At 34.2% G+C, this 27,558-nt stretch overlaps 2 protein-coding genes across 4 annotated transcripts; both read left to right on the top strand.

Moving 5' to 3' along the window:
• The first annotated feature begins 2,711 nt into the window (after positions 1–2,711).
• Positions 2,712–9,543, top strand: LOC8267347 (DNA replication licensing factor MCM7). Its single transcript, XM_015716814.2, has 15 exons — positions 2,712–2,895; positions 2,979–3,046; positions 3,205–3,264; positions 3,364–3,587; positions 4,184–4,361; positions 4,649–4,771; positions 4,862–4,951; positions 5,362–5,504; positions 5,881–6,058; positions 6,545–6,736; positions 6,960–7,132; positions 7,305–7,508; positions 7,905–8,070; positions 8,422–8,643; positions 9,169–9,543. Exons 1-15 carry the CDS (start codon positions 2,865–2,867, stop codon positions 9,271–9,273), a joined length of 2,157 nt encoding a protein of 718 aa, XP_015572300.1. The 5' UTR covers positions 2,712–2,864; the 3' UTR covers positions 9,274–9,543.
• A 1,347-nt stretch (positions 9,544–10,890) lies between these two features.
• Positions 10,891–26,029, top strand: LOC8267348 (bromodomain and WD repeat-containing protein 1). 3 transcript variants are annotated; one of them, XM_048370842.1, is made up of 26 exons: positions 10,891–11,044; positions 11,190–11,293; positions 12,732–13,058; positions 14,112–14,266; positions 15,551–15,787; positions 16,275–16,384; positions 16,492–16,569; positions 16,655–16,761; positions 17,354–17,448; positions 17,536–17,666; positions 17,791–17,894; positions 17,968–18,045; positions 18,185–18,263; positions 18,453–18,621; positions 19,295–19,365; positions 19,705–19,785; positions 19,896–19,972; positions 21,214–21,310; positions 21,386–21,445; positions 22,042–22,096; positions 22,190–22,587; positions 22,688–23,493; positions 23,591–24,455; positions 24,578–25,147; positions 25,291–25,349; positions 25,691–26,029. In XM_048370842.1, the coding sequence occupies exons 3-26, from the start codon at positions 12,745–12,747 to the stop codon at positions 25,899–25,901; spliced, it is 5,007 nt and encodes a 1,668-aa protein (XP_048226799.1). In that variant the 5' UTR covers positions 10,891–11,044; positions 11,190–11,293; positions 12,732–12,744; the 3' UTR covers positions 25,902–26,029. The 3 variants fall into 3 exon arrangements, with proteins under 3 accessions (XP_048226799.1, XP_015572384.1, XP_048226804.1); XM_015716898.3 differs by lacking the exons at positions 10,891–11,044; positions 11,190–11,293; positions 12,732–13,058 and adding an exon at positions 14,349–14,453 and having other exon boundaries at positions 14,127–14,266; XM_048370847.1 differs by lacking the exons at positions 10,891–11,044; positions 11,190–11,293; positions 12,732–13,058; positions 14,112–14,266 and having other exon boundaries at positions 15,638–15,800.
• Positions 26,030–27,558: the final 1,529 nt, after the last annotated feature.

The raw sequence follows: 27,558 nt of genomic DNA, 5'->3' as shown, positions 1-27,558 counted from the left end.
GCTCATATGGTGCTCTAATTCTCTTCTTTTTGGGTCTTCCAGCAGGTTTCCTAACTATGTTAGGCTCTGATCATTAATTTTATTAATTTTAATATAATTAATAAATATTTATTAACTAAAATAATTTTAATTAGTTAATATATTTGAATAGTTTAAATAATAAATAGTTCAAAATTCATATACATATCTTGTAAGTATTAGCATAAATAATTATATGTAAAATAATTTAATTCAAATAATAATAATAATAATAATAATTATTATTATTAATTATATTATTTATTTTGATTTAATAAAAAGATATAATAGACATATCATTTCAACTTGAATATGTGAGCATGTGTTTATATATATAAAGTTTTTATAAGCACTAAGAAGAATAAAAAAAAAATATTTATATTGTAAAAAAGAAAAAATTTCAAATAAAAAATTACATATAGTTAACAACGTAAATATTTTTTATTTTTATTAGAGTATTTAGTAATAAAATAAATTTAAATAAATAAAAACAATAATTATTAATTGGGATCAATAAAAAATTATCTAATTTATTTATTTAAGTATTTATAGTAATAGGCTAAATTCATCAAAACATAAAAAAGTTAAGTTAAAAATATAATAAGAAAGAAAATAAATTTTTATGAGCATTAACAAAAATTAATATAAAAATATTATTCATTTTTTTAGAAGAAAAAACATTCCAAATGATATAATCAACAATGCGAATATCTTTTTCATCAATTTTGAAATATTTAATAATAAAATAAATTAAAATAAACTATTAAAATGATGCTTATTAAATAATAGTTAATGAAGAGTTATATAATTTTTTTTATTTAAATATTCTTAGCAATAGACTAATTCACTAAAATATAAAAAAATTTATAAAAAAATTATTAAAAATATAGAAAAAAGCAAGTTGAAACCTTGCTTTCATATATTTTAGTAGTATATTCATTTGCCAAAATATAAAAAAATTTATAAAAAAATTATCAAGAAAAAAGAGAAAAGCTAGTTAAAAGTCATAAAATATATAGTATTATTTTAAGATATCAAATGAAAATAATATACTATATATAGAGATATTGAAATTCTTTTTGCTAATTAATAATTTTATTAATTTAAATATAATAAATAAATATTTATTAATTAAAATAATTTTAATTAGTTAATATTATTTAAATAATTTAAACGATAAGTAGTTTAAAATTCATGTAAATATCGAGTAAGTATTAGCATAAATAATTGTATGTAAAGTAATTTAAATTCATTAATAATAATAAAAATAATAATAAGAATAACATTATTTGATTTGACTTAATAAAAGATACAATAAACATATCATTTCAACTTTAATAGAAGTAAAAATTTAGAATGAATATGAATATATATCTATATATAAAAAAATTTTATAAGATTTCGAGAAGAATATAAAGAAAAAAAATCATTTATCTTATAGAAAAGAAAAACTTCAAATAAGAAGTTATATATAGTTAATAATGTACACATTCTTTTCATTATTATTGGAGTATTTAGTAATAAAATAAATTTAAATAGACATGAAAATGATAGTTATTAATTGATAATTAACGAGAAGTTATCTAATTTATTTATTTATATATTTATAGTAATAGATCAAATTCATCAAAGTACAAAAAAATTTATAGAAAAATTAAGTTGAAAACATAATAAGAAAAAGAAAAGACCTTTATGAGTACTAAAAAAATACATATAAACAAATTATTTATCTTTCTAAAAAAATATATATATATATAAATAATTTTTTATCATTATTTAAAATTTTGATAATAAAATAAATTAAAATAGATCCTTAAGATGATAATTTAATGAGATATTTAAAAGGCAAATATTTGAATTGAAAGTTAAAAGAATCTTTTTAAAATAATTTTAGACTTAAATTTAAATACTGTCTAGTTACTGAAATTGTAAATGCATTAATTTAATAAGTTATATATTAAAAATTGGATTGTAATCATAAATTCTTAAATGTGTCATATAAGTTTTTCAATCTGTGCATTAAAAAATGAAATATGATTCAATAATTTATTGTGAGTAATTTAAGTCTAAAATTAATATTCAGTTAAAATAGAGCAAATCTCGAATAGCTAATTAGTTGATTTAGTAAATCTATGCTGACTTTTGTGTTTAATAATAATAATGTTATTATTTATTTTTAATGATAAGTAATGTTAATAATATTAATATGTTAATGTGTTACTTTAGAAAATGGAAGAGGTGAGATCCAAACCTCACACCTTAGTCTTTCACCTTTATTTTATGGGGCTTTTTACACCAAACCTGCCCTTCACGATTTATTTTGAGGATAATACTTTTTTTTTTTTAATAAAATAAAAATACTGTAGTAACAATTGGTGCCTGTAGTTTAATAGAACAATTAAGATTTTATTAAAATTAAAAAATATTATATATATTTTTGTTGAATAATAAATTTTAATTATTAATTTTAAATTAATGGTTAAAATTATATAAATATGAGATAGTCTTAATTCAAAGAATTCTATATTGTGGCCGTGGTCCAAAACCTTTTTTATTTCATTATTTTTCTACACGGGTCCCAAAATCAGCTAATCATTTACCCTGGAAACTGCGATCACGAACGTTCATCATCAGCTTGTACGCTATATATAATACACCTATTCATATTCTATCATATCTGTAAGTCCCATCCCTTCTTTATTTCCCGCCAAAAGCATCCTTCCAGCTTCCCTCTAATTCTTTTTGGCGCCAAACCACCCTATCTCTCTCGTCTAAACCATTTCCATCCTCCCCGCCTCTCTCTCTCACACTCTCTCTGCATGTGTGCATTCTCTGTCCTTTGAACCATGAAAGGCTTCGATTTAACCGCCGACAAAGGTAGGCCTTCTATTTTGTTTCTTATCCAATCTCTCTGTTTTTTTCTTTTTTAATTTAATAATGTCGCTCTCGTTGTTGCCCAGTTCTCGCAAAGGATTTCCTTTCCAATTTCGTCGATTCAAATGGCGATGCCAAATATATGGACGTTCTTGTGAGTTACCTTACTGTTTTATCTATTCTCTCATATTTCCCTTCTTATTTCTCAATCATTAATTCACTAACAAATACACAGATGAAACCCTAACATTATATGCTGCTGTGTATTTTTTTAAATTTCCGAATCAGCTCTAATTTTTCTTTTCATTTCAGCAAGATGTTGCAAACCATAAGATTCGTGCAGTCCAGATAGATCTCGAGGATCTGCTCAATGTAAACTTAAATTCTCTAATCTTACTCAGTTCACAAGGTTTTTGACTTGGAGATTTAACAAGAAACCTAGTTTCATTTAATTCGCGTGTGATTTTGCAGTATAAGGATTTGGACGAAGAATTCTTTAGACGAATTACAGAGAATACGCGTCGATATATAGGAGTTTTTGCATCCGCAATTGATGACATAATGCCAGAGCCTACTGAGGCGTTTCCAGACGATGATCATGATATATTAATGACACAAAGATCTGAGGATGTGAATGAGAATAATGATGGTTCTGATCCACAGCAGAAAATGCCTGCAGAGATCAAGCGTTTTTAGTGAGTTTCTTGAATTTGTTGTGGACATAATTGTTCATTGATGTATTGAGCTTGAATTAATGGTGCAGATGATCTCTGTGTTTACTTAACTTGTGCATTTTGGATTGTTTTGGATTCTGGCTTTGGTACTATTTTCTACTATTGAATGGGAACTAATGTTCAAGACTCATTTATAATTGTAGCTAAGAAAAGAAAGGAAATTAAATTCCATAAAGATCAGTTAACTTTAGCATTGCTAGTTTTGAAACAATAGTAATTGAAAGACCTAATACCATTGTGTATCACGGTTTGCGTGGCTTAGGCAAGTGTAGATGCTTATAATATCTGAATGTTAGTGTCAAAAAATGTCTTGGTGGTTTCTTTGTCGATTTTAATTAACAAATTCATTTTTAATTAATCTGGTGTTAGCTAATTTAGTATAACGCAGTTATTGGGATGCGTATTAGATATCTGTTTACGTTTGTATTCGCTGTTGCTAGGTAGAATGTATCATTGGAATTTTTGATGACTATACCCGTGGTTGGTGCATATCATGTAGTTCTTGATTGATAGAGTTGATATACTTAGCTGCTACGCTCAACCTTTCTTTGAATCAGTGAAGTTTACATCAGGGCGCCTTCAAAAGGAAGACCATTTACTATAAGAGAGGTTAGGGCTTCATATATTGGGCAGCTTGTAAGGATATCTGGGATTGTAACCCGTTGTTCGGATGTGAAGCCACTGATGCAGGTTGCTGTGTATACATGTGAAGACTGTGGCCATGAAATTTATCAGGTAATGAGTAATAACCATTGATATATTATTGTAACAGGTTTTATCAGGTTTACTTGGTAATATATTCTTGGCATGGCAAGTTTCAAACTGAGATCTTGTTTAACCTGATTGACAAAGAAAAATGACTCAAATGGAGGCCATTAATAACATGATTCTAATTCATTTACCTCTTGTTCCCTCATTTTCCTCCAATTTAGCTCAATGTTGTGATTTTGATGTTTATTTCTTTGGAATCTCTTTTTTCTATGCCACTAGTTTGTATGCATTTATTCTCTGTGCATCAACAGGAAGTAACTGCTCGAGTTTTTATGCCCTTGTTTGAGTGCCCAACTCGTCGCTGTAAAACAAACAAAGCAAATGGAAACCTGATTCTTCAACTCAGAGCATCGAAGTTTCTCAAGTTTCAGGAGGTGCGTGTTTTAATCTTGTTGTTAAGTCATTAATAACATGTAAAAGGCAGGCAACAATTCATTGTGTAATGTAAAGAAGGTTTTCTGCAGGCCAAGATTCAAGAGCTGGCAGAGCATGTTCCAAAAGGTCATATTCCACGATCAATGAGTGTTCATTTCAGAGGGGAACTCACCAGAAAGGTTGGTGATTCATGAATTTTGTGGAGTGCACCCTACTCTAATTCTTTCACAAAAAGGAACTGGATCTCAGTAGCTTACACTACCCTGCCTTAAAGTTGTTATTTAAAGCACCCGACTGTAGCTTGATAGATACCTATGGTTGGTTAAAGCAAAAACTAGTACAATGGCATGCTGAATCAATTTGGATAGCTTTTTTGGTTGAGAAAGCACATTATGCCTTTATGGTTTGCCTGGATTCAGGATTACCAATCAAAGAAAGAAAAAGAAGGAAAAGAACGAATTACTTTATTTGAACAGTTAGACGCGAAGATTGCTTCTTGCTTTCATCCTTGAGCTAAAGTGGATTTTTGCACTTCGTATGTGCTATTGCAACCTTTAGATTGTACCTGACTGTTTGTTAACATTATCAGGTAGTCCCAGGCGATGTTGTTGAAATATCAGGGATCTTTCTCCCAATTCCTTACACTGGTTTTAGAGCACTTCGTGCTGGCTTAGTTGCCGATACATACTTGGAGGCCATGTCTGTGACTCATTTCAAGAAAAAATATGAAGAGTAAGTGATCTTTTCTGCTTCTCCATGGATCTGTAGTTTCTGGAATTAGTGTTTTTACTTTGCTCACCCATTCTGCCAATGTCATACTAATTTTTTGCTTTCTTTTTTAATTTCTAAACTCAGAACAGTAGCTTTCTTTGAGAAAATGTGATTATTCCTTTGGAAAATAGAACATGCAAATATTGCTTTATGATGGTAGATTATGCTTACCACCTCTTTCCAATTGATAGAACTAATGGGTATTAGCATCAAGGACGTGTTTATCTTAGTTAAATTCAGTAGTTCGCACTGCGAAAAGTCTCTTTTGTTTTTTCTTTAGCTAGCATGACTTGAATGGAAAGGGTTCGGCAGATGATTCTATTGTGCTATATCACAGATATGAACTCAGAGGAGATGAGGAAGAGCAGATTGCACGTCTTGCTGAGGATGGTGATATTTATAATAAGTTGGCGCAATCTTTAGCTCCTGAAATTTATGGACATGAAGATATAAAAAAAGCATTACTTCTTCTCCTTGTGGGGGCTCCTCATCGGAAGCTGAAGGATGGCATGAAGGTAATGCATGTAATAGTGCACGGTTGTCCTTTGATTGTTGGCATATTTATTTGTGTTTCTTATTTTTGTTAGTGATAAGGTCAAGCCTATGATGTCTTGCAATTTGCTGTGGACTTGTCTTCTCTGCTGTCTTGTGCTCCAGAGGCTTTGAGAGAAGTCATTAATTTTATCCAGTATGATTGGAGGGTGCTATTTTCTAGTCTAATTTGGCTTTGCTTATTTTGTTTTGTTTCCAATATGGGCATACCTTACACTACTCTTCATGACCTGCTGTTTATTTGGTGTTTATGTGTGTCAGCTGCTTTTCTTTGTTGCTTGTTGAGAAAAGTTATCTTTGTTGATATAGAGATCTCTCTTGTTTCTCTTCACTCTGCATAAGGGTTGTCCAGCATATGTTTATTTTAGCAGTAATCATAGTCGGTGTTTTCTGTGCTGTCTTGGTTTTTATGGTAGAGTCTAAAATTCAACAATTCAATGAAATTGCAGATCAGAGGAGATCTCCATTTATGTTTGATGGGTGATCCTGGGGTTGCCAAAAGTCAGCTTCTGAAGCACATCATAAATGTAGCGCCGAGGGGTGTGTATACCACTGGCAAAGGAAGCAGTGGAGTTGGTCTAACTGCTGCTGTTCAGAAAGATCCAGTTACAAATGAGATGGTCCTGGAAGGGGGAGCTTTGGTGAGATCCATACTTCTTTTTGTTGTACAAATGTTGAACTTGCTTGAATTGATTTGCTTTCTACTTAGATGTATATAGATGACAGAAGTAAGATATGCTACTTAGGGATCTACTATATGTTAGTGTTATTCCCATTGAAATGCTTGAATATTACTCATATTCTAATAAGTTACTAGCTAATAGCTTAATAGATGTTGAGATTCAACAATTGTATCTATTTCAGGTTCTTGCCGACATGGGTATTTGTGCTATTGATGAGTTTGACAAGATGGATGAATCAGATCGTACAGCAATTCATGAAGTTATGGAGCAGCAGACTGTCAGCATTGCCAAGGCTGGGATTACCACATCTCTGAATGCAAGAACTGCTGTTCTTGCTGCTGCTAATCCAGCCTGGTATAACCTTCCTCACATTATTATTTGTTACTTCACATGCTGGATTCACTTTACTATGTTGATCCATGGCAGCATTTTCTTTCTTTTCTTTTCCGTTTTCGCCCATCTTTCCATATACAAACTCTTAATGCAAAATTAATTAACTACGGAGGTCATATAAATTTTGTTGCAGGGGAAGATATGATCTAAGGAGAACTCCCGCTGAAAATATCAACTTGCCTCCTGCTCTTCTATCAAGGTTTGATCTTTTGTGGTTGATCCTTGATCGGGCAGACATGGATAGTGATCTTGAAATGGCTAGACATGTTGTTTATGTGCATCAGAACAAAGAATCTCCTGCTCTTGGTTTCACTCCGCTCGAACCATCAATTCTACGGTAACGATCAAACTTTCAGTGGAAAGTCAATCATGACTACAACTTTGTCTGACTTTAGAATTTTCTGCCTGATTGAGTAGCTTTTTAGTTTTCACACCACATATTGTACAATAGCATGTAGGTTATGCTGATTAATGTACATTTTGGTTGCTTAGTCATCATTCAATTCACTACACATGTGTATTTTTGGATTTGAATACTGCTATTCTTTGTTCATGTGTGCTTACATTTCAAAGCTTAGTGAGTTTCTGCAAATTCTACTGTTAAGTTGTGCATGACTAATAGGGGAGTCCTTGGCTTTGGTAATAAGGTCTTCCATATTATTAAACAAGTGATTTCCGTTTTTCTTATTTGATTACTTTAAGATCTACTATTTTGTCGTGCAATTCCTTGTAGAGCATATATTTCAGCTGCTAGGAGATTGTCACCTTATGTCCCCAAGGAGCTGGAGGAGTATATAGCTTCTGCATATTCCAGCATTCGACAGGAAGAAGCTAAATCAAATACCCCACATTCCTATACAACTGTTAGAACTCTGCTTAGTATCCTTCGCATATCAGCTGTAAGTTCTGCTTTTCGTTTGATTGTATTCATTATGGATAATGATACGAACATGGGAAAATGGGTAAGGGAAAACAACCAGTTTGGTTATGAAAGGGAAAATGGTAGTATTACTTGCGTGATTATAGACCTGGATTTAGTCAGCAAGTTCATCCTTTGTTCTGATTAGACTACACATCTGATTAGGCATCATAAGAGAAAAAGGTGTTTGAAAGCTGATGATATGCTGCCAAATGATTGACATAAACAGATTGTCACCCTATGGAAAAAGTGATCTGATGTATCTTTGATTATAGTTTACATTATCATAGGTTATATTATAAAGTTTGGAACTGATTTCACTTGGTTACAGGCTTTAGCACGACTACGATTCTCAGAAACTGTGGCTCAGAGTGATGTGGATGAAGCACTAAGATTAATGCAGATGTCAAAATTCTCTTTATATTCTGATGATCGCCAGAGATCTGGTCTGGATGCCATCTCTGATATTTACTCAATCTTGCGGGATGAAGCTGCAAGGACTAATAAAATGGACGTGAGCTATGCCCATGCGCTCAATTGGATCTCTAGAAAAGTGAGTGAATTTTACGAACTGAATTTGATTTGTCAATTGGTGGCTTGAAAAACTCCTAAAAGGTTGTCTGACCTTTAGTTTTGGCAAGTTACGAGCTCTTTCTGAAAGTAAAAGTTGAGAATTGCCGTCCTTAACTTGGTAATTAGGAAATGACTTGTATCTGAATCTCAAAACCCAGTTTTCTTGTGTTATTCACCACCAATTATGGGGAACATATGCCACATTTTATGTCTCTGTCAGGAGTGAATTACCACAGGGTGGTCCCCTATTCAGATTGTTGGATCATTTGAACAGAGAAAACCTGATGGAAGTATGATAAGGAACACAGGATAAAAGATTCAATTTTATAAAAACAATTATCTAATTGCAAATAGACTAGTCTATTTTTCCTTTTTAAGATTTAAGCCCCATGCATCTCATTAGCCATATGGAGTTCTTGGTAATTCGGGATTTTTTCTTTAGTTGGTTAAAGTGCTTGTTGGATTCCTAACAAAAATTAATTTGGGATGGTTGCTTTGTGAACAGGGGTACAGTGAAGCTCAGTTGAAAGAATGCTTAGAGGAATATGCAGCCTTAAATGTGTGGCAGATACATCCCCACACCTTTGATATCCGGTTTATTGATGCTTGACGTGCTTTGTTGTATATTATTTGTTGCGCCTTGAATGGCATGTAGTTGTCTGGACTGATCAGCATCCAAAGAATTAAGTGGGGAAGTTCAGGTCATGTTTTTGTACGCCAGTTTTAATGTTATTAGAATATATCAAGGACTTTCAGTGGTAGGAGGATTAGTGTTGCAGACGTGGGAGCATTAGCTGACAGAGACTGAAAAGCGAAGATGTAGGATAAATGTATTGTACTATTTCTTTTTTTAATAAATTTTCTAACTTCCAGAAAAGCATTGCATTTTCTTTTTTCCTGGACCCATTATCAAATCAGCATTTTATGTTTATATATGTCTCATGTGGAAAACTTTGCATGACATACTGTCGTAGTATTGAATGAGTTGAATATTGCGGTAGATTCCTATTCAGGGAGAACATGTGAGGGTTCTGAATTGTTGGCTGTTGCACGAGTTGAAAAATACTGCCGCTTTGTGCTAATAAATTTTCCTATTATGTAAAAAGGTAGATGGGCAAATAGGGTAGCGTCTTTGGAACCAATTGGTTTCTCATTTTACTGCTGTGTTTGTAAAGATGCTAGTTGAACAATTCTGATTCGTAACACGCAAAAGATCCTTCCTTCTTGTCCTGTGAGGACTGATGCTGAGTTGCAGTTGAGAATTTTCTGCTGTTTGGCTTTATTAGGTTGAAAAGGGTTCTAGGACAGAGTAAACCTGTCTTTATTTGCTAAGCTTCACTTGCGTCCAGTTAAGCTATCCAATTCTGATTCTTCTCTTGCCTCCCAAAGTATGACATCTGGTCTTTAGATTTGCTTACAATCTACTGTTAAACTGCATGGGGGGTTTATTCAGCCGAAATCACAGTTTGAGCTGCTTGTACATGTTGATCAGATAAGCACCTACCTGTATAATCATAACAGTTCATGATATCAAAGCAAAATACAGCTTTAGACTTCATCATGCCTGTTTCCAGGGCTCTGCTCTGTACTTCAGAAATATTAGTTAATTTGAAATATTTCCTTTGTAAAGATCCATCCTACAGTAATGAAAAAAATTGTTCAATTTCTTTTCCAAAGTTTTAAATTAATGACTATTAAATATTCTATTATTTTAGTTTTTTTTTCTTTTTAAAGATTTTTAATTCAATTAAACAACACAAAATAAGTTACTATTTTAGGTAAACGAGTTATTTATTCTGCTAAACAAATGGAGCTTTGGACTAGGTTATTTGATCATTGTTTTTTATGAAGAATCTCTTCCATTTTGACAAGTGATTAACAACAATTTTCCTTTTGTCTTTGAATTAATTGCAGTCTCTGCATGAATTAATTTTCGGACAAAAGCAAGTTGCACTCAGATATATACCACTGCTACTCTCCCATAATTCATATGGTTGAAGGCAAGCATTGGTAGTCCAATTCCACGTGCACTCTCGACAAGGACAAATATAGCCCTGATAGAATCATCCAAAGGGTTTGAAAAGTACGCCTACAACTTCAAGACAAAAGAATAGCCTCATGGGTGTAACAGTAATTTCATTGCAGGAGTGCCTAATTCGTCTAATTCTGCAGTGCCCCATTTAATCATCTGATTATGTTCTATAAACTATTATACCCTGAAATTAATCTCGTAAAAAGATTTCCTAAATTAGAGCCTTTTTCTATTTCATAAATCCCTCCAATTCCTTGTTCATTTTCATTTTCTCCATCTTTCCCTGCACAGGATAACCGACTTAAGAAAAAGAAAAAGAAAAGGAAAAAACATAACCAAATTTCAAAATGTAACTACGCTCTGTCTCCTTTATTCACATTCCTCAATCTTCACCTCTCAGGAATCAGGATTCCATACCTCAATTAAAATCCTCTACGTTTCTATTTATTTATTTATTTATTTTTTATAATATTCCACTAAATTTCTTTTTCAAGCTTGTTGAAGTCAAGCCAGTGATGCACACAGAGATTGAAAGGTGGCAGAGATTGAAAAGAATAAGATAAAATCAAATCAAATAAAGATATTCTTTCCCTCTCTGGTACGATTTTCAAGCTGTGCTGTTTCTCGTTTGTTGGATTGGATCGTTGTCTATTCTACTTTATTCTGCATATGCTAATTGCTTCTCTTTTTATGATTTTTTTTTTTTTATTGCTGTTTCTAATTGGTGCTTAAATTAATGCTAGCCTGACTGTAATTTCCATTAGTTACTGTTTTTTAAAATCTTAACGTCAAAACTGAAATATTTCAGTTAGTTTTTCGTAACATATTTGTTTTAGCTCATGAAGTTTCAGTTGGTATGGAGTCTGTGCTAGGGTTTGTTTGTTGTAAATAAACGGCCTACTCTTTTACTAGCCGTTATTAGAAATCTATGGGGTGATTATGAGTTATGCTTTGCTCTTTGTTTGTTATGAGATTCTTGATTTATCGCTAATTAATTAATTGACTTTAGGTGTTTGGAAGTGATGAAATGTATGTAACTTACTCAAATAGCTCACTTTTGTGTAAGAACTTGGGAGATTTATTTATATTAGTTATAATATGTAGTTGAGCTTATACGGGGTACTAAACTATTGGGTTTTCCCTTTGTTTAATGTACTGCAATAAGTAAACCACTCTTTTTCCTTTTCCCCCTTTAACAGTTTCCAGACATTTAAGAAGAATGATTGATGCAAAATGGGTAGGAAATTATGTAACTAGGATTAGGTTTTTAGGGGACGAAATATAACAGTTAAGAACCTGACTATTAGGGTTCTACGAGCCAATGTATGTTACGGAAGGTTTTCATCATTGTAACCCCAAGGCTTGGTGTACGCAAGAACAGGCTCGAAGTGACACACTATATTTGGCTCCCTGTAACCTCCACCACCAATTCTTATTAAAGAATAGTACTTTTATAATGAATACTTATCACATAAGAGTCATCAGACCATATGGATGATAGTAAGCAAGCTAAAAACCAGCAGATAAATTCATGCGTCCACCTTTGGCACATAATCACTTTGCGAGCTCCAAATGCAAGAAGAAAACTAGTCGTTCTCTTGAACCTATTTTGTTTGATTGATCTTGGTATATCTTTATCTAGAAGTTATTAAGCTATCTGAATTATGCACTTGCACAACTGTTCAAGTCAACTTACATTTTCAAATAATACCATGTAGGCCATTGTCATTTTTGATGTATACTTGTTCTATTTTTGGTTGAACAATGCCCAATGCAATGAGGTACCATGCTTCCTCTCATTTAAGCTAATCTCCAAGGTTTAAGTAACGGTTTCGTGAACTATATCGGTACCAGATTTGGTGCAACAGTGTTGGACTGAATTGCATCGCATTGGACCAAACAGCCATTGCATCTCTTTTTGTTTTGGTTGTAAATTGTGTTTTCGATGAATATTTTCAAAGTCTTAGCTGTTGTTTTGCTTTATGGGCAACACTTAGACTGAATGCCACTGAACAATTTTTTTCTACTTTTCCCAGATCGTACCAAAAAATGGACTTGCGGATGTGCTCTTCTATTAGTAAGGCTCCTTTGAGTTCTTCAAATAACATGGTGGAGAAGGCTGTTGAGAAAAAAAAGAAGCACGACTTTGATGTTGACCTTAGAGAAGTTTACTTTCTGATTTTGAGTTTTTTATCTTCTGGGCCTTGTCAAAGGACTGCTGACCTATTCTGGAATGAACTTTTGGAACATGAGCTTCTACCAAGAAGATATCATGCATGGTTTTCAAGAAGTGGTGTGTGTAGTGGAAACGATAACGACGATGGGGTTTCTCTTCCATTAAATTACAATAAATTAGTGGAGAGGTACATAGGCTTCATTTGATGCTTTCGAATAATGGGTTTTCTTTAGTTTTCATATCAGGTCTTTTATTTTATAATCCAGGGGAGGAAACTATTTCATTTGTAATTTTTATTTGGCCACTTATTATTTACATAAACTATAGCTCGATACATTTATTTGTTCCGACAAGTGTCAATTAAAAGTTGAATGAGGCGTAGAAGATTAAGCACCTTCTAAGAATCTTCTCCCCTGCACAATCCTGTAGGTGTTAATAAATTGACATTACTGTACTTGCCTGAATGTTTTTGAGAACTTATAAATACGGGATGCATTTCCTAAATTAAACAGATGTTGCTTAAGCATTGAAGTTTTTTTTCATAGTTCATGATAATCACTGGCTTGTCTTCTCCTTTTCAATGGAGCATATATATATATATATATATATATATATATATGCAAAAATGACTATGACAGAGTTTCTCTTATTCACATTAATAACTACTCTAGGAGGAATTTTTTTTGCGGTGCTAATTATTGTAAATGTATTTAGTAATGATTCAAGAAAAAGCTGTCAGTTGATCCTCGGAATATTAATGATAGATAAAAGATATTTATGTATATCCTTTCAATCAAAATCTTTATTAAGAAATGGAATTTATGAGCTAGTAGAGCATTTCTTCTTTTTAATATCTTTGAAATATTTTTTGATGATTTAATGTATTAGCATTATAACTTTTTTTTTTGCTAGGACTAATATTTATCTTTGAGGTTAGAACTTTTTTCTCCTTTTCTTTTGAAATTCTTCTATTTGTTTTAAGATTATCTTATGTGTGTGTATATATATATGAATGTATGTATGTATGCACATACAACCAATAAGTAGCAAGGGGAGGCTGCTATTTTGTTAAGGGCGAGATTGTTCTAAGGTCTTTGTATTTCTTGATAAGCTAGGAGGATGTGTTTGCATAAATAACTTTCTTTGCTGTATGTCTAAATACATTGTTTTGGTCGTATTATGTTTAATTACCTGTAATGTCATTGTGACCTCTATAGATTTTCTATTTCTTAACTATCAGGTATCCTCATATAGAGAAAGATCATTTGATAAAGCTTTTGAAGCAACTGCTACTGCATGCAGATTCTCCTGTAGATGGCAATAATGAAGAATATACTCCAAATGCAGCAAAAGTTCCTACATTGCTGGGATCTGGTTCCTTTTCGCTTCTGGATTGTATGTGACATTATAGCACTATCATGTCCTATTAAATAACTTCTCCTGATAAATCTTAACAACATACTATATTCTGATGCAGCCTCTCTTTTTCTTCTAGAAAATTCAACTTTTTCTGGATGAAATTGTGTGCCCATGGAGAATTTAGCTTCTTGTCTAAAAAAATGAACCTTACAACCAAGAACAGGTTGGCTTGAGGCCTGGGTGATTCATTTCATGCAAAAATTATTTGTAGTAGATCTAGTTACCTGCAGCTTGAGGTGTAACATAATTGGGAACATATAATGTCCTTATTACCAAACATGGGTAGGCACCACACATGGGTAGGCTTCTTTAAATTAGTTGGTAATAACAAAATACACTAATGTGGCATGTAACGCCTTTCTAGGATTGCACATGTAATGAAATTCTCATAAAATTGTTCTGTAATGGAAATAAGAATATTACAATGATTTTCTAATATCCTCCAAGTCTAATAAAGCTGCTTCAATTGAAAATGGTACTTTAACTACTTTAATGCCATAGAAAACATCCAAATGCTTTAGTTCTAAGCATAATAGTTATGAAATTGTCTGAGATTTGTGTGATTGAGATTGCTTGATTCTTTACCCTTGGAATTTGAGTATTTGCATTCAGGAAAGCTAATTAATGATCCTTAATTTGGATCACCTGGTCTTAGTTGCAAATTGGTACGGGTGCAGCAATTCCTGGGAACACTGGGTGGAATCAGTCACTTTGCTTTGCTGAAACATAGTGAAGTAACTGTTTATAGCTTTAGGTTTTAGGAAATTTCTTGATAGTTATTTGAAGGATAGCGACTCTATTTGGCAGTTCTGGACCATGGCATGGCTTCTTAATGCAATTGCATTACTTGATAATGCCTGACAACAGCAGGGACTTCATTTGCTAATTAACATAATAAACTTTTTCAGAATTTGAATTAGTTTTTGCTGGCCATTCACGTAGTGGGGTTTTATGTTGTATAATTTAATGGAGATGAACAAGTAACTGCATTTTAACTGTTATACCATGATTATCTGGCGTCCGTCATGGTATTCTATAAGTACCTTTGGGGCATCAACCTGGCTGAATGAATCAAGAAGTTTTTTTTTCCTAGTTGTTCTACTTCTCTTTAACTTTTGCTTCTATGCAAGTTTTTTCCTTTTTTCTTTGTCCTCTTCTATTCTATGTTCTCATTATGATCGTCATTATTGGGTTTTCTCTGAGTTTTGGATACATTTGCTTCTTGCTCTATTCCAAACTTTGATTCTCCTATTTCTGCAGCTGATAGGAATATGGGTGAGCAAGTTAAGCGTTTGCCTGTGCACCTGCGTTGGCCTCACATGCAGGCTCATCAGGTGCATGGTTTGGGCTTAAGGGAAATAGGAGGAGGTTTTGCAAAGCACCAGCGTGCTCCATCCTTTCGGTGTACATGCTATGCCATTGCTAAGCCATCAACCATGGTGCCAAAGATGCAAAACATAAAGAAGTTGAGGGGACATCGTGATGCTGTCTATTGTGGTATTGTCTTGTGGTACTTCAAACATGTAACCAAATTTCTTGGTATTTGGTCCTTATGGCATCTGGATGTTACTGATTTTATATGAATAATCTTTTGTTTTTAGCTGCATGAATTACCTCTTTCCTCTTTCTTACATGTTCTATCGAGATGCAAGTAGGAACCTGGGGTCTAGAATTTTTCATTTAAAATATTTTCAAAATTTACCTTTAATTGGATTCTTGTCAGCATCGCTGTTGGTATCACTTACCAATCTAATTTGGCAAACAGTAATAGACATTTCTTAACCTGCAAACAATAATAGACATTCTTAACCTGCAAAATATTTGGTGATTTATCAGGATTTATATTCAGTATCAAAATATTTGTCAAGTCTGGTCTATGATTTTTATTTCCTTTTTACTTTAATGTCAAATTTGATGTTGGTGTTGCTTTAAATAAGTTTTATGGACTATGGATTTGGAAATAATATTTGCTGTTTCTGTGTAGCTATATTTGACCGCTCTGGGAGGTATGTAATTACTGGTTCAGATGATCGACTTGTCAAGATTTGGTCAATGGAAACTGCATTTTGCTTGGCTAGCTGCCGAGGGCATGAAGTGAGTTTTACATTACATTTGCACAATATAGTATTTCTATGCCTTCAAAGTAGCTTATGGAATTTTTTTCCCTCTATTTTGATCTGTTCTCATTTTATATTTTCTAGGGTGACATTACTGACCTGGCTGTAAGTTCAAACAATGCTCTAGTGGCATCCGCTTCTAACGACTTTGTTATCCGAGTAGTAAGTGCTGTACTTAACCTTGAAGTTGTGCAATAATATATATTATTCAATAACTAAATTGCTTCTTTTCTTTTTCCTGCTGCAGTGGCGCTTGCCAGATGGGTTGCCAATTTCAGTCTTGCGAGGGCACACCGGTGCTGTTACTGCCATTGCATTTAGTCCCAGGCCTAACTCTGTATACCAGCTTTTATCGTGAGTCCTGTTCTCAGAATATTACCTGGTTATATCCTCTATTCAATTTCTCAGTTTGACCTGCTGCGGTCCTGTTTCTATTGAATTATTTTTAAGCCTTATTTTAGATTGGAGCTTCATGTAAAATATTTCATACTCATGCTACTTGTGACACTTGGTGAAGTTTCCTATGAAATATTTTGCATTGAGATATCGTGGTTGTGGATGTTTTGTAATCTCATGGCTGGAGGTACAAACAAATATTATTATTTGTAGGGTAACACTATATATATTAACAAATCTTACAAACAAGTCTGACATCCTATGCGGCTCTGTCAAGTCAATAATCTGATGCTTGATGAGAGTAAATTAAAAATAAGGTCTTTTTTTGCGAATTGCGCTAAAGGCATATTTTATGGGCCAATTGCATGAAATCATCTTGGCTATAGTGTGCATCATGAGATCATGTGGCAATTTCAGGAAACTTAATACTTACATGTAGATATGTTTGGCACCACCTTTCAGCAAACAATTTTCAATTCCTTTTAGTATATAAATCATTTTCCTTGTTCTAATTCTTTGGAATTTTTAATTGGTCTGCTAAAATTTGCAGGTCATCGGATGATGGAAGTTGTCGAATCTGGGATGCTAGATACTCCCAATGCAGTCCGCGTATTTATGCGCCAAGACCTGCAGATGCTGTTGTTGGTTAGAGGATAGCCTGCACAATTCTTTTGTTAGACATCAGCATACTGCTGACATGAACAATCTTATGCACTGAGAAACTTTCTGCAGGTAAAAACAAGGGTCCATCTAGTAATGGGCCCTCCTCAAGCAATGGTCCACACAACTATCAGATATTATGTTGTGCTTACAATGCCAATGGCACTGTCTTTGTCACTGGTAGCTCTGACACTTATGCAAGGGTGTGTTAAAACATGTGAACTCTTCAAATAACTTCTTTTGTTTATCTTTTATTGTCTAATTTTTTTATAATTTTATTTCTGTAATTCTAGTTTCATATGTTTATAAAGAACCAAAAACTTGCAGGTTTGGAGTGCCTGTAAATCTAGTACAGATGAGTCTGATCAACCGATTTATGAGATTGATGTATTATCTGGTCATGAGAATGATGTCAATTATGTTCAATTCAGGTCAGTCACTCTTTGCAAGTAAATGATTTTCCCCTATACAGACTCACACGGATTATGCTGCTTCCATCTGTAGCGGCTGTGCTGTGGCTTCAAGATCTTCATTCTCTGACGCCTTGAAGGAGGATAACATTCCCAAATTTAAAAATTCCTGGTTTGTCTCTAAATTCTTTTTTCAATGTAGTTATGGTCCTACTGTGTATCATACCTTTGGGCTCTTTTCTTGGTGTAGAGACACACAACCAACCTTCTACTTTTTGATTGGTTTACTATCCACGTCTCATTATTCTCAGGTTCTGTCATGACAAAATAGTTACCTGTTCTCGGGATGGTAGTGCAATTATATGGACTCCTACATCACGCAACTCCCATGTGAGATCCTCTTAAAAAATTTCCCTTTGCTGTTTCCAGTGGATGGTGTTGGTGGAGGCGTATTTTTGTTTGCTATGAATAATTTCAGAATTCTTTTGCACTGTAAAGTTTTGAAATTCTGTGACTGAGTTTATGTGTCCTAGAAACTATTTAGACGCAGTTTATCTTTTAATCCTTTGATTATCTCAGGGAAAATCCTTGCAATGGGGGAGGTCATATCATCTGAAAGTTCCACCACCACCTTTGCCTCCGCAACCTCCCCGAGGAGGTCCACGTCAGAGAATTCTCCCAACTCCACGTGGAGTTAATATGATTGTTTGGAGCTTGGATAATCGCTTTGTGCTTGCAGCTATAATGGGTAAAGTAGCAGTTATAACATTTTAAATGTCTTAAAATGGCTTGGCTTTTTTCAATTGATTTAAGAAGTGCTCTTCCAAATGTTGCACATTTTGTGCTTTAGTTTTGTGGGCAAATCTTTTCTGACTGCTTTCTTTTTCAAGTAATTTTGACATGGCCGGCATAACAAAATGGATCGAATTGTCCTCTCTTCTTGAGAAGATCTTTCATTATATAGGCAAGACTGCCATCTATACAAAGAAACTAGAGCTGTACATATTAATTACATAGAGTGATCCTAGGAAGCTATGTATGGTAAGCTAAATCTCGTCCCCTAATTATAAGAATATTTACAGCCTAAATTGATGGCTTAAGTACAGAAGTAATTTAGTTGTTGACCCCATTTATGGCTTTCCATTGACATGTCAAAATGACCTGAGGGTCAAAAAGTATGGAGGCAATTGTTAATGCCTTTTATGATAACAAAGTGAGGCTTACAGGAAAAACTGGTTTCCTAATTCTTTCCTTGTTGCAAATGTGGAGCCCGATCTAGTTATATGAGATTTTGGCGATGAACTTGTAAATTACATCTGCTGATAGTCAACCCTTGATGACAATGAATCTTAATTTTTTAAGATTTTTTTTTTAAATTTTAAATATATCTTTTTGTGTTGAGTTCTGTCTAATTTATGCAGATTGCAGAATATGTGTCTGGAACGCTTCTGATGGTAATTTAGTACATTCTTTGACTGGTCACACTGCATCTGTAAGTGGTATCTTAATACTTTGATTCCTATCCTAGATAGATGATAATTTCTATGCCATTGTTTTCACTAGTGGTTGTCCATCTAGAGCTACTTTTCTTTCTTATGGTGCCTACTCTGGATCATGTTAGGATCTTCTCAGCAAACTTTGTCATTTTCTCTTACTACTGCAGCTCTTTGTTACCCTGAATTTTTCCTGAACTTGTTTATACCATTTGTGCTGTAGTTAAGTTACCTGAATATTTATCTTCTCCATTCTAATTGTTTTGGGAATTTTATCTTATTGTAATCTTATAATTTATCCTCAAAGATTAACTGCTTCATGTATGACTTTTTGGCAGTCTTATGTTTTAGATGTTCATCCTTTCGACCCTCGGATAGCTATGAGTGCTGGATATGATGGAAGAACAATAGTATGGGATGTATGTTGTTGGTTCCATAAGTTTAAAATGAACTATTGAGCTTTCAGTGCCTGTTGCTTATGTTACTCTATGGTATTGCTTATGTTAATTTATGGTATGTTAAATTATAGATATGGGAGGGAATTCCTGTTCGCATATATGAAATTGGACTTGGACGTTTCAAGTTGGTTGATGGGAAGTTTTCTCCGTAAGTGAATGATGATATGTTTATGATTTATTTTTTCATGTTTTGTTGTCTATGATGTTGAGAACTTCTACCAATTTGGGTATTTTAGTGGATGGTGCAGATATCATTAATGAATGCACACTACTTTGGTTCATATATTACATACTTTTTTTTTTGTCCTTGAAAGTAGTGGGTTTTATTTGCTGCATCCTCCTTCCTTTTTCATTCGATTTCTTTGTTGATCAAATAAAAGTCCGTCAGCCATTTTCTGCCTCTTGAAGTTTTAATCAGAGGTTTAGTATGAGGCTTTTCACTTCAGCAGCAATACAAGGCACAAGGAGTTTCATGTGATACCCAATAGAGATATTTATGACTCGATGTTAGATGTGAGGCAATAAGTTTAGGCTTCATGACTTGCTTGTATGATGCGTCTTTCTGTGGTAGCATTTTACGATGTCAAGTTACAACTCATTGTTCAGAAATAATAGTGAATCCTGCCGACCTTGCCTTTTAAATTCATGAAGCCTTTTAAAAACCATATTGAGAAATATATGTATTCATTTTGGTTTACTAGTAAACTGGGCAACTTTCTATGATTGATTGTGAGATTAAGTGCTCAATGAACTTTTAAGAGATTACATCAAGGATGAAGAAGGTTAACTTGCAATCCTAGAGATGTTGACTTGCAGGATCCTAATAATAGTTGGTCTTTTAAGAAGAGATTTCTGGATTACTTAGCTGATATAAAATTATGTAATTCAGTTTTATTAAGGTCAAAGACTTGAGGTGAATGGATCCTGAATGTCATGCATTAATTCAAATTAGTTGATATGCATTTAAATTGCATTATTTAACTTATATATTTTAGTTAGTAAAACTGTTATATGTGGATTTTACCCTGGAAGGTTATCATCAAAATTCAGTATCTTGGCTTACTGAACTCATCCCCCTGTTTTCCCTTTTAGATAATTATTATTGTTATAGAGGAAATATGTATGTGAGCTTTGGTTTTAATAATATTCCTCCTTTCCCTTGCTTTGTGCTAAATTTTACTGAGATGTTGTGTTGAGTAGTTTGATATTCTTGAGCACTTCACTCTTAATAATGTTGCTTTTCCTGAGAGCTTTAAATTCTTAGTGATGTTTCAACACATTTTCAAGTCATATTTTCTCTTTGCTGCCCTTTCTTTTCTGCTTGGACTTCTAGAAGCTGGTCTTTCATTTTTCTTCTTTCATATTTTGGTTATTTTCTGTGTCGAATAGGGATGGAACATCAATAGTGCTTTCGGATGATGTTGGCCAGATACACTTGCTGAACACAGGCCAGGGTGAATGTCAAAAGGATGCCAAATATGATCAGGTATAAGTATTTTCTTAAATTTATTTAGGTAGGCCTTTAGCAGGTTTTATATTGTTGTATGACAATTCTCTGCAGTTCTTCCTTGGGGATTATCGGCCCCTTATCCGGGATTCTGCTGGAAATGTTCTTGATCAGGTTTGTCCCCATTGATTATACTTTCTTTATGGTTATTTTATGCTTATGTCATGGTCTGTTGTGTTATTGTTGGTACGTCCCTTATGTTGGTACAGAGGAATATCAATGTAATAGTTGACTGAATATCATTCTGATGGTTTTGTACATTCCTTATGTTGGTACGAAGGAATATCAATGCAATAGTTGACTAAAATTTTGAAGTAAAATGACTCTGTTTTATCGATCAGTAGAGCTTAGATAAAGTGGAATTTTGTTTAAGAATTCTGAGACACTGGGGTGATCAGTCTGCTGTGGTAACTAGATTAACTGGGGTTGCCGGGTTGGTCTCCAGGAATTATATTCTTGACAATATTTCTTCTGTTCTATTCCTTCAGTAAACCACCAAATGGCATCAATTATATAAACACCCAATTTAGGATTTCTGTATGAGAAATTAATGATTGGTTGTGATAAAACTAAAAAATATAATCCTTAACTAAGAAGATCAGTATTCCAATCCCAGGTCTTTATTTTTCAACTCAGACAACTGATTAGCAGTCAGATAATCTGATGGTGTATAGTCTGTTCTATTTCTTAATCAATCACTTATGATGCAGGAGACGCAGCTCCCTCCTTATCGAAGGAACGTTCAAGATCCTCTTTGTGATTCCAGTATGTTCATGTCTTCTCTACACATTCTATCATTTGAGATGCTATTGTGAGATGTTAGACCCCTCTGACATTATGGTTCAATGGGAATTCTAGGTATGGTTCCATACCCAGAACCTTATCAGACTATGTTCCAGAAGCGTAGACTTGGTGCATTAAGTATAGAGTGGCATCCTCCATCCATAAAATTTGCTGTCGGTCCAGATTTCAGTTTAGGCCTTGATTATCAAATGCCTCCTTTGGAAGACTTGGATAGAATGATTGAATCACTACCAGAGTTCATAGATGCCATTCACTGGGAACCAGAAATCGAAGTCATAAGTGATGATAATGATTCGGAGTATAATGTCACAGAAGAATGCAACAGTGAAGAGCATGGTAGTTTGTGTTGCAGCTCTGCCAGCGATCCAGAGTGTAGTACAGAGGACAGTGACATTGAACATAGTCCGAAAGATGGTCTTCCCAGGTCAAGAAGAAGAAAACACAAAACCAACGTAAGTAGTGGTTCACCTATATCAATGTTTCACTTTTGCTTCCTTTCTTTTAAGGGGAAAAAAAAGAATACTTAAATTGATTTAGTGTTGTCTCTTTCAGACTGAGTCCTTTGGGAGGCGTGTTAGGAAGAGGAATTTGAATGAGCGTGATGAATCAACACCTGGGAGTAATGGAGCTAAGAAATTAAAAAGTGGCCGAAAAGTCTCCAAGAGGAAGTCTTCCAAGGCAACATCATCTAGACCTCAGCGTGTAGCGGCACGCAATGCTCTAACTATGTTCTCCAAAATGACAGGAACATCTACAGATGGAGATGATGATGACTTGGAGGATGATACATCTAGCAGTGAATCAGGATTGCTAGGTTCAAACATCCAAAGCAACATAACTGATAGAGACTTACAGGATATGCAAGATAAATATACAAAAGAAAAGCTTGTATTACTAGAGACAGAGGATATAGATAAGCCCCCTCAAGACCTTGATTCCCAATCAAACGCTGGATGTAAGAAGAAATTAATTGTAAAACTCTCTTTGTGCAATTCTAAGAAGCCTGTGTCTCCAGAAGATAGTGTAGTTAATGTTGGGAGACAAATTGGTCATATGACTCCATCACCAGAAACTGGGATTAGCTTAAGCTCTAAAGATCTAGTGTCATCTTCCTCAGATGCGTTTGCTGTGGATGTGTGCCAAAACCGCAGTAGACTTTTTAGAGGTGTAGGACACCCTGAAAAGGTTGAGGATGGCATAGAGGGATCTCCCGGTGACAACAGAAGCAAAATCAGATGGGGAGAGGTCAATGACTGCACATCCAAGCGTTCAAGGTTAGATGTGCTGCCAGGCGATTCATCTGTTGGATTCGGTGCTAGTTATGATGCCCTTGAGGAAAGCAGGATTGGTGATAATGTGTATGTTAAACCTAAATTATCATCTAATTATCCACCCATCCATCTATTTATATACATATTCATATATCCGTATAAGTGGACGCTTGTTCCCTTGCAGGGATAAAGGCCGCTTTGAAGTGGTTCAAGATGGTGGAAAAATTGAAGAGCATGTTCCTTCTGGTGTAAAACAGAGATCTTTGGCATTTGTGTCATCATCATTAGGTGATCTCCAATCAAAATCTGGTGCTTCTGCAGTCACTTATAATAGAATCCCTAATGTGGGAGAAAACAACTGGTCTGAATCTGTTAAATGCAGAGATTTTGATTTACTGGAAGAAAATGAATTTGCTAGCACAAGCCATTGTCAGGCGTTGAAAGATAATCCCCCTCCAAAGATAAGATTAAAAATAAAACAACCCTCCAAACCCAGGTTTATGAGAGAAGTGAATGATTTACAACCAGATGCAGTTGATATAATTTGTAAAGATCCCTCTTACCAAGAGCAAAATCTACCTTTCGGAGCACAGGGAAAGGGTGAAGATTCCAGTAGATCAATATCCTTATATGATCATATAAAGGAACAGTCACATAAGACCAAGGATGATTTAGAAGATTGGGATTACTCTGTGGAAGAAAATGCTTCGAATGCGATGCGTAGAACAAGATCAATGAAAATGAAAGCAACTTCAAGGGAGCCACACTATATGAACCTTAACTTGAGGTTGAAAGTGAATCAAGATTTTATCGAGACATCAAAAGATTATGATATTCAGCTCCTACCTGAAGAAAGGATGCCGAACTCAAGAATGACTGTAAGATCAAGATCTGCTAGAAACAGGCTAGGTAATAATGACACAAGATATCCAATTTCGATTAAACCAAGTCACCCTATAAGGAAGTTGTCATGGCTTATTTTGTCAAAACATGAGGGTGGATATCGTTATATTCCTCAGCTAGGTGATGAAGTTGTGTATTTGAGACAGGTACTTAATAATTTGTCTTGATTCAAGAGTTATTATTTTTTCCGCTTTGAATCCTCAGCATTGAGATTAGTATTAAAAAGATTTCCACTTTACTATTAATTCCTGGCTTGTGGTTGTTTCAGGGCCATCTAGAGTATATTGAATCAGTTCGTTCAGAAGAATCAGGTCCTTGGAGTTCAAGTAGGCGATATGTGAATCCTGTGGAAACTTGCAGGGTTGAAAGAATTAAATATGGCTGTGGTCCTGGTGGGGATAGCTGCTGCAAAATCATGCTCAGATTTATAGATCCTTCATCTGGTGTATTTGGTGAAGGGTTTGAGTTGACTCTCCTTGAACTAACAGATTTTCCTGATTTTGTTGTTGAGAAAGCATGGTATGATGCTGCTATAAATAGAAATTGGACCCGTGGGGATAAATGCCAGGTGTGGTGGAGGAATGCGAATGGGGAAGATGGTAGTTGGTGGGACGGTAGAATTGTTTCTTCAAAGGCAAAGTCTGAGGAGTATCCTGATAGTCCTTGGGAGAGATACAGGGTTCAATATGAGACTGATCCAGATGAAGAAAATCTACACAGTCCTTGGGAACTGCATGATCCTGACATGCCATGGGAGCACCCTCATATTGATTCAGAGATCCGAGATAAACTACTGTCTGCTTTTGATAAATTAGAAGAGTCAGTAAGCAGAAAAAAGGTGTTTTTCTCTCGTTTCACTTTATGTTAAAATTTTATCAGACTTTTGCATCTAAAGTTTTAGTTCAGTTGATATTAGTAACGTACAATAGTGTGAAAGGACTTTCCTCGCGGTTCTAACATGTTCTTCTCTATGTATTGCAGGACTCTCATGGAATTCAGAAATTGAATGAAACTTCCCAAAAGCCGGATTTCTTTAACAAGTATTTATGTTCTGTGACTTCCTCTAATTCTAATTCTCTCCTTTTTCTCTGGTTATGATAATATAACTGTAGTTATTATGAAGAAACCAGCCTGTAATAGTAGTTCCTCAGAACGGTCAGTGAATATCCACTCTCTTAGAAACTAGTGATTTACAGTAAAAGTATAATGCAATATGACATGCCTTACTGTAGGTTTTCGCAATAGGATATACAGTTTGTATGGGTAGGTTCAGTGGGATAGTCTGATAGCATTTACAACTCGTCCTTTGTGAACTGATAGCCTTAAATTCTCTAGTGAAGATGAGGTAGTGAATGATATTTAACTATCTGGGCTCTTGCAGGTATCCAGTTCCTTTCTATCCTGAAATAATCCGATCAAGGCTAGAAAACAACTATTACCGGACTTTAGAAGCAGTGAAGCATGACATACATGTGATGATGGAAAATGCCCAATCTTATTTTGCCGGAAATAAAGAACTCTCCCACAAGATGAGGCGCCTATCGGAATGGTATTCTAGGAAACTCTCCAAAATATTAAAAACTGAGACCTAGTCTTTTCTTAGTCACTTGCAGTCTTTTTTACACTTTACTTTCATGAAAAAAGAAAAATCACATCATTGATCCAATTTTTGTAAATTGATTTCTCTATAAAATTGGGTACATTTTACCCAAGTTCCTGAGTTTTTAAGAGTGCTTCTCATTAATGTTCCTAAATATCATTGCACAATGGATCAAATACACCCTCAAACTTGTAGGTCGGAGTTAAAGTTATCTAATTTCAATATTTTAACATATAGATTTATAATTTAAGATTCAAGTTTTAATTAAAACTGGTAAAATTGATGGTAGCTATTGGAAATGGCTTGTTAATTTTGATTTTTCAATAAAATAGAAATAGAAAATATATTTTATATTAAAAAATTAATAGAAATTATAGGTCTATTTTTTAAAATAGTTAAAATTAAATTTATTTGTGCAACACAAAATTTCAGACTAATGTGGGCATCATTTTATAGTAAAAACTAGTATTTATTTAAATTTACATAATGGAGTAAAACTGATGACCCTAAAATTTTTATAAATTAGATTAATAAAATTGACAGAGATATACTTTTTTGTTTTCTAATTTTTGCCACTATCGGTTAATGTCTATCCCTCTTGCAAATGAATTTCCTTTTAGCCATTCAACTTTCTATCTCATTCATAGAGGCAAGGAGTGGCCCTAAGCTTGTAAATGAGGTCTAATTTACTCTAAATTGAAAGTCGTAGGCCAATTTATATAAAACGGCCATCATGTCACCTTATTAAGTACTATCCACATGGATGTTGTTGACTCGGTAATTTAACAAAAGAAAAATATTGAAGAACATTACAATCAAGATGACCGAGATCCAGACGGTCCTTGGATTGGCATCCACAAAAAACAGAAAAAAAAGCAGGATAAATCTCCTCTTCCTATGTATAAGGAAGCTTTGGAACTTCTTGCAAAAGAAGGAAAGACTGTCCTTGATATTACCTTTGATGAGATGAAAATACTTTTGGCTTAAAAGGAAATTGTTTTTGGACAGAAGCCTTCTACTACTTGCAAACAAAAGATTTACTCTGGTTTGCGAGCAGTCCAAACACCCCAGACAATTCAAAACTGTTTCATGTTTCAGCCTGAAGATTTCCCTCCTTTAGGGAAGTCAGTAAATAAAAGATCAGAGATCCTCCCCTCAAGGGTTACTCCATCATGATCCATAGAGCCTCTCACTCCACCAGAAGAAGTACTGAATTGGCAGACTTCTAATTCCATAGTCCAGAACTCTTATTTAAAGAAAATTGATGGAAAATTAGATCGGGCTCTTCATTTGGCTCACAAGTTGAACCAGAAGTTGAATACCTTCTCTCAAGAAGTACTCCAACTATATTCCTCTTTAACCGCCAAATATCAAGCCTTGGATAGAGAGCTTCGAGTTCCCTAACCGATTACACCAGCTTTCATCCAGAAGGAAAAAGAAATTACAAGGCCCAAAAGGCAGATTGATCAAATTGAACATGACCTTAGAAAAGATCAGTCTTCTATAGTTCCTTCCTTTACATCAGCAACCTCCATTACTCTTGGAGAAATTTGGCTTTTTTTATTGCGGCGATCATGTTATTGACTTTTGGTTGTATCTCATATGGTAATGAGGTGATGAAAGTATACTTTAACGTATCATCGCCGTCG

Source organism: Ricinus communis, chromosome 1, assembly GCF_019578655.1.
Source record: "Ricinus communis isolate WT05 ecotype wild-type chromosome 1, ASM1957865v1, whole genome shotgun sequence".
Taxonomy (NCBI): domain Eukaryota; kingdom Viridiplantae; phylum Streptophyta; class Magnoliopsida; order Malpighiales; family Euphorbiaceae; genus Ricinus; species Ricinus communis.
The sequence above is the reverse complement of the archived record's forward strand: the minus strand, read 5'-3'. Positions and strand labels throughout refer to the sequence as shown.

Excerpts from the sequence above, each read along its gene's own strand:
- LOC8267347 (XM_015716814.2), top strand. The coding sequence starts at position 2,865 with ATGAAAGGCTTCGATTTAACCGCCGACAAAG. Across the intron at positions 4,952-5,361 it reads GAGGGGAACTCACCAGAAAG|GTAGTCCCAGGCGATGTTGT; the intron begins GTTGGTGATTCA and ends TAACATTATCAG. Across the intron at positions 8,644-9,168 it reads TCAATTGGATCTCTAGAAAA|GGGTACAGTGAAGCTCAGTT; the intron begins GTGAGTGAATTT and ends CTTTGTGAACAG.
- LOC8267348 (XM_048370842.1), top strand. The coding sequence starts at position 12,745 with ATGGACTTGCGGATGTGCTCTTCTATTAGTAAGGCTCCTTTGAGTTCT. Across the intron at positions 18,264-18,452 it reads CTACATCACGCAACTCCCAT|GGAAAATCCTTGCAATGGGG; the intron begins GTGAGATCCTCT and ends TGATTATCTCAG. Across the intron at positions 25,148-25,290 it reads AGTCAGTAAGCAGAAAAAAG|GACTCTCATGGAATTCAGAA; the intron begins GTGTTTTTCTCT and ends TATGTATTGCAG.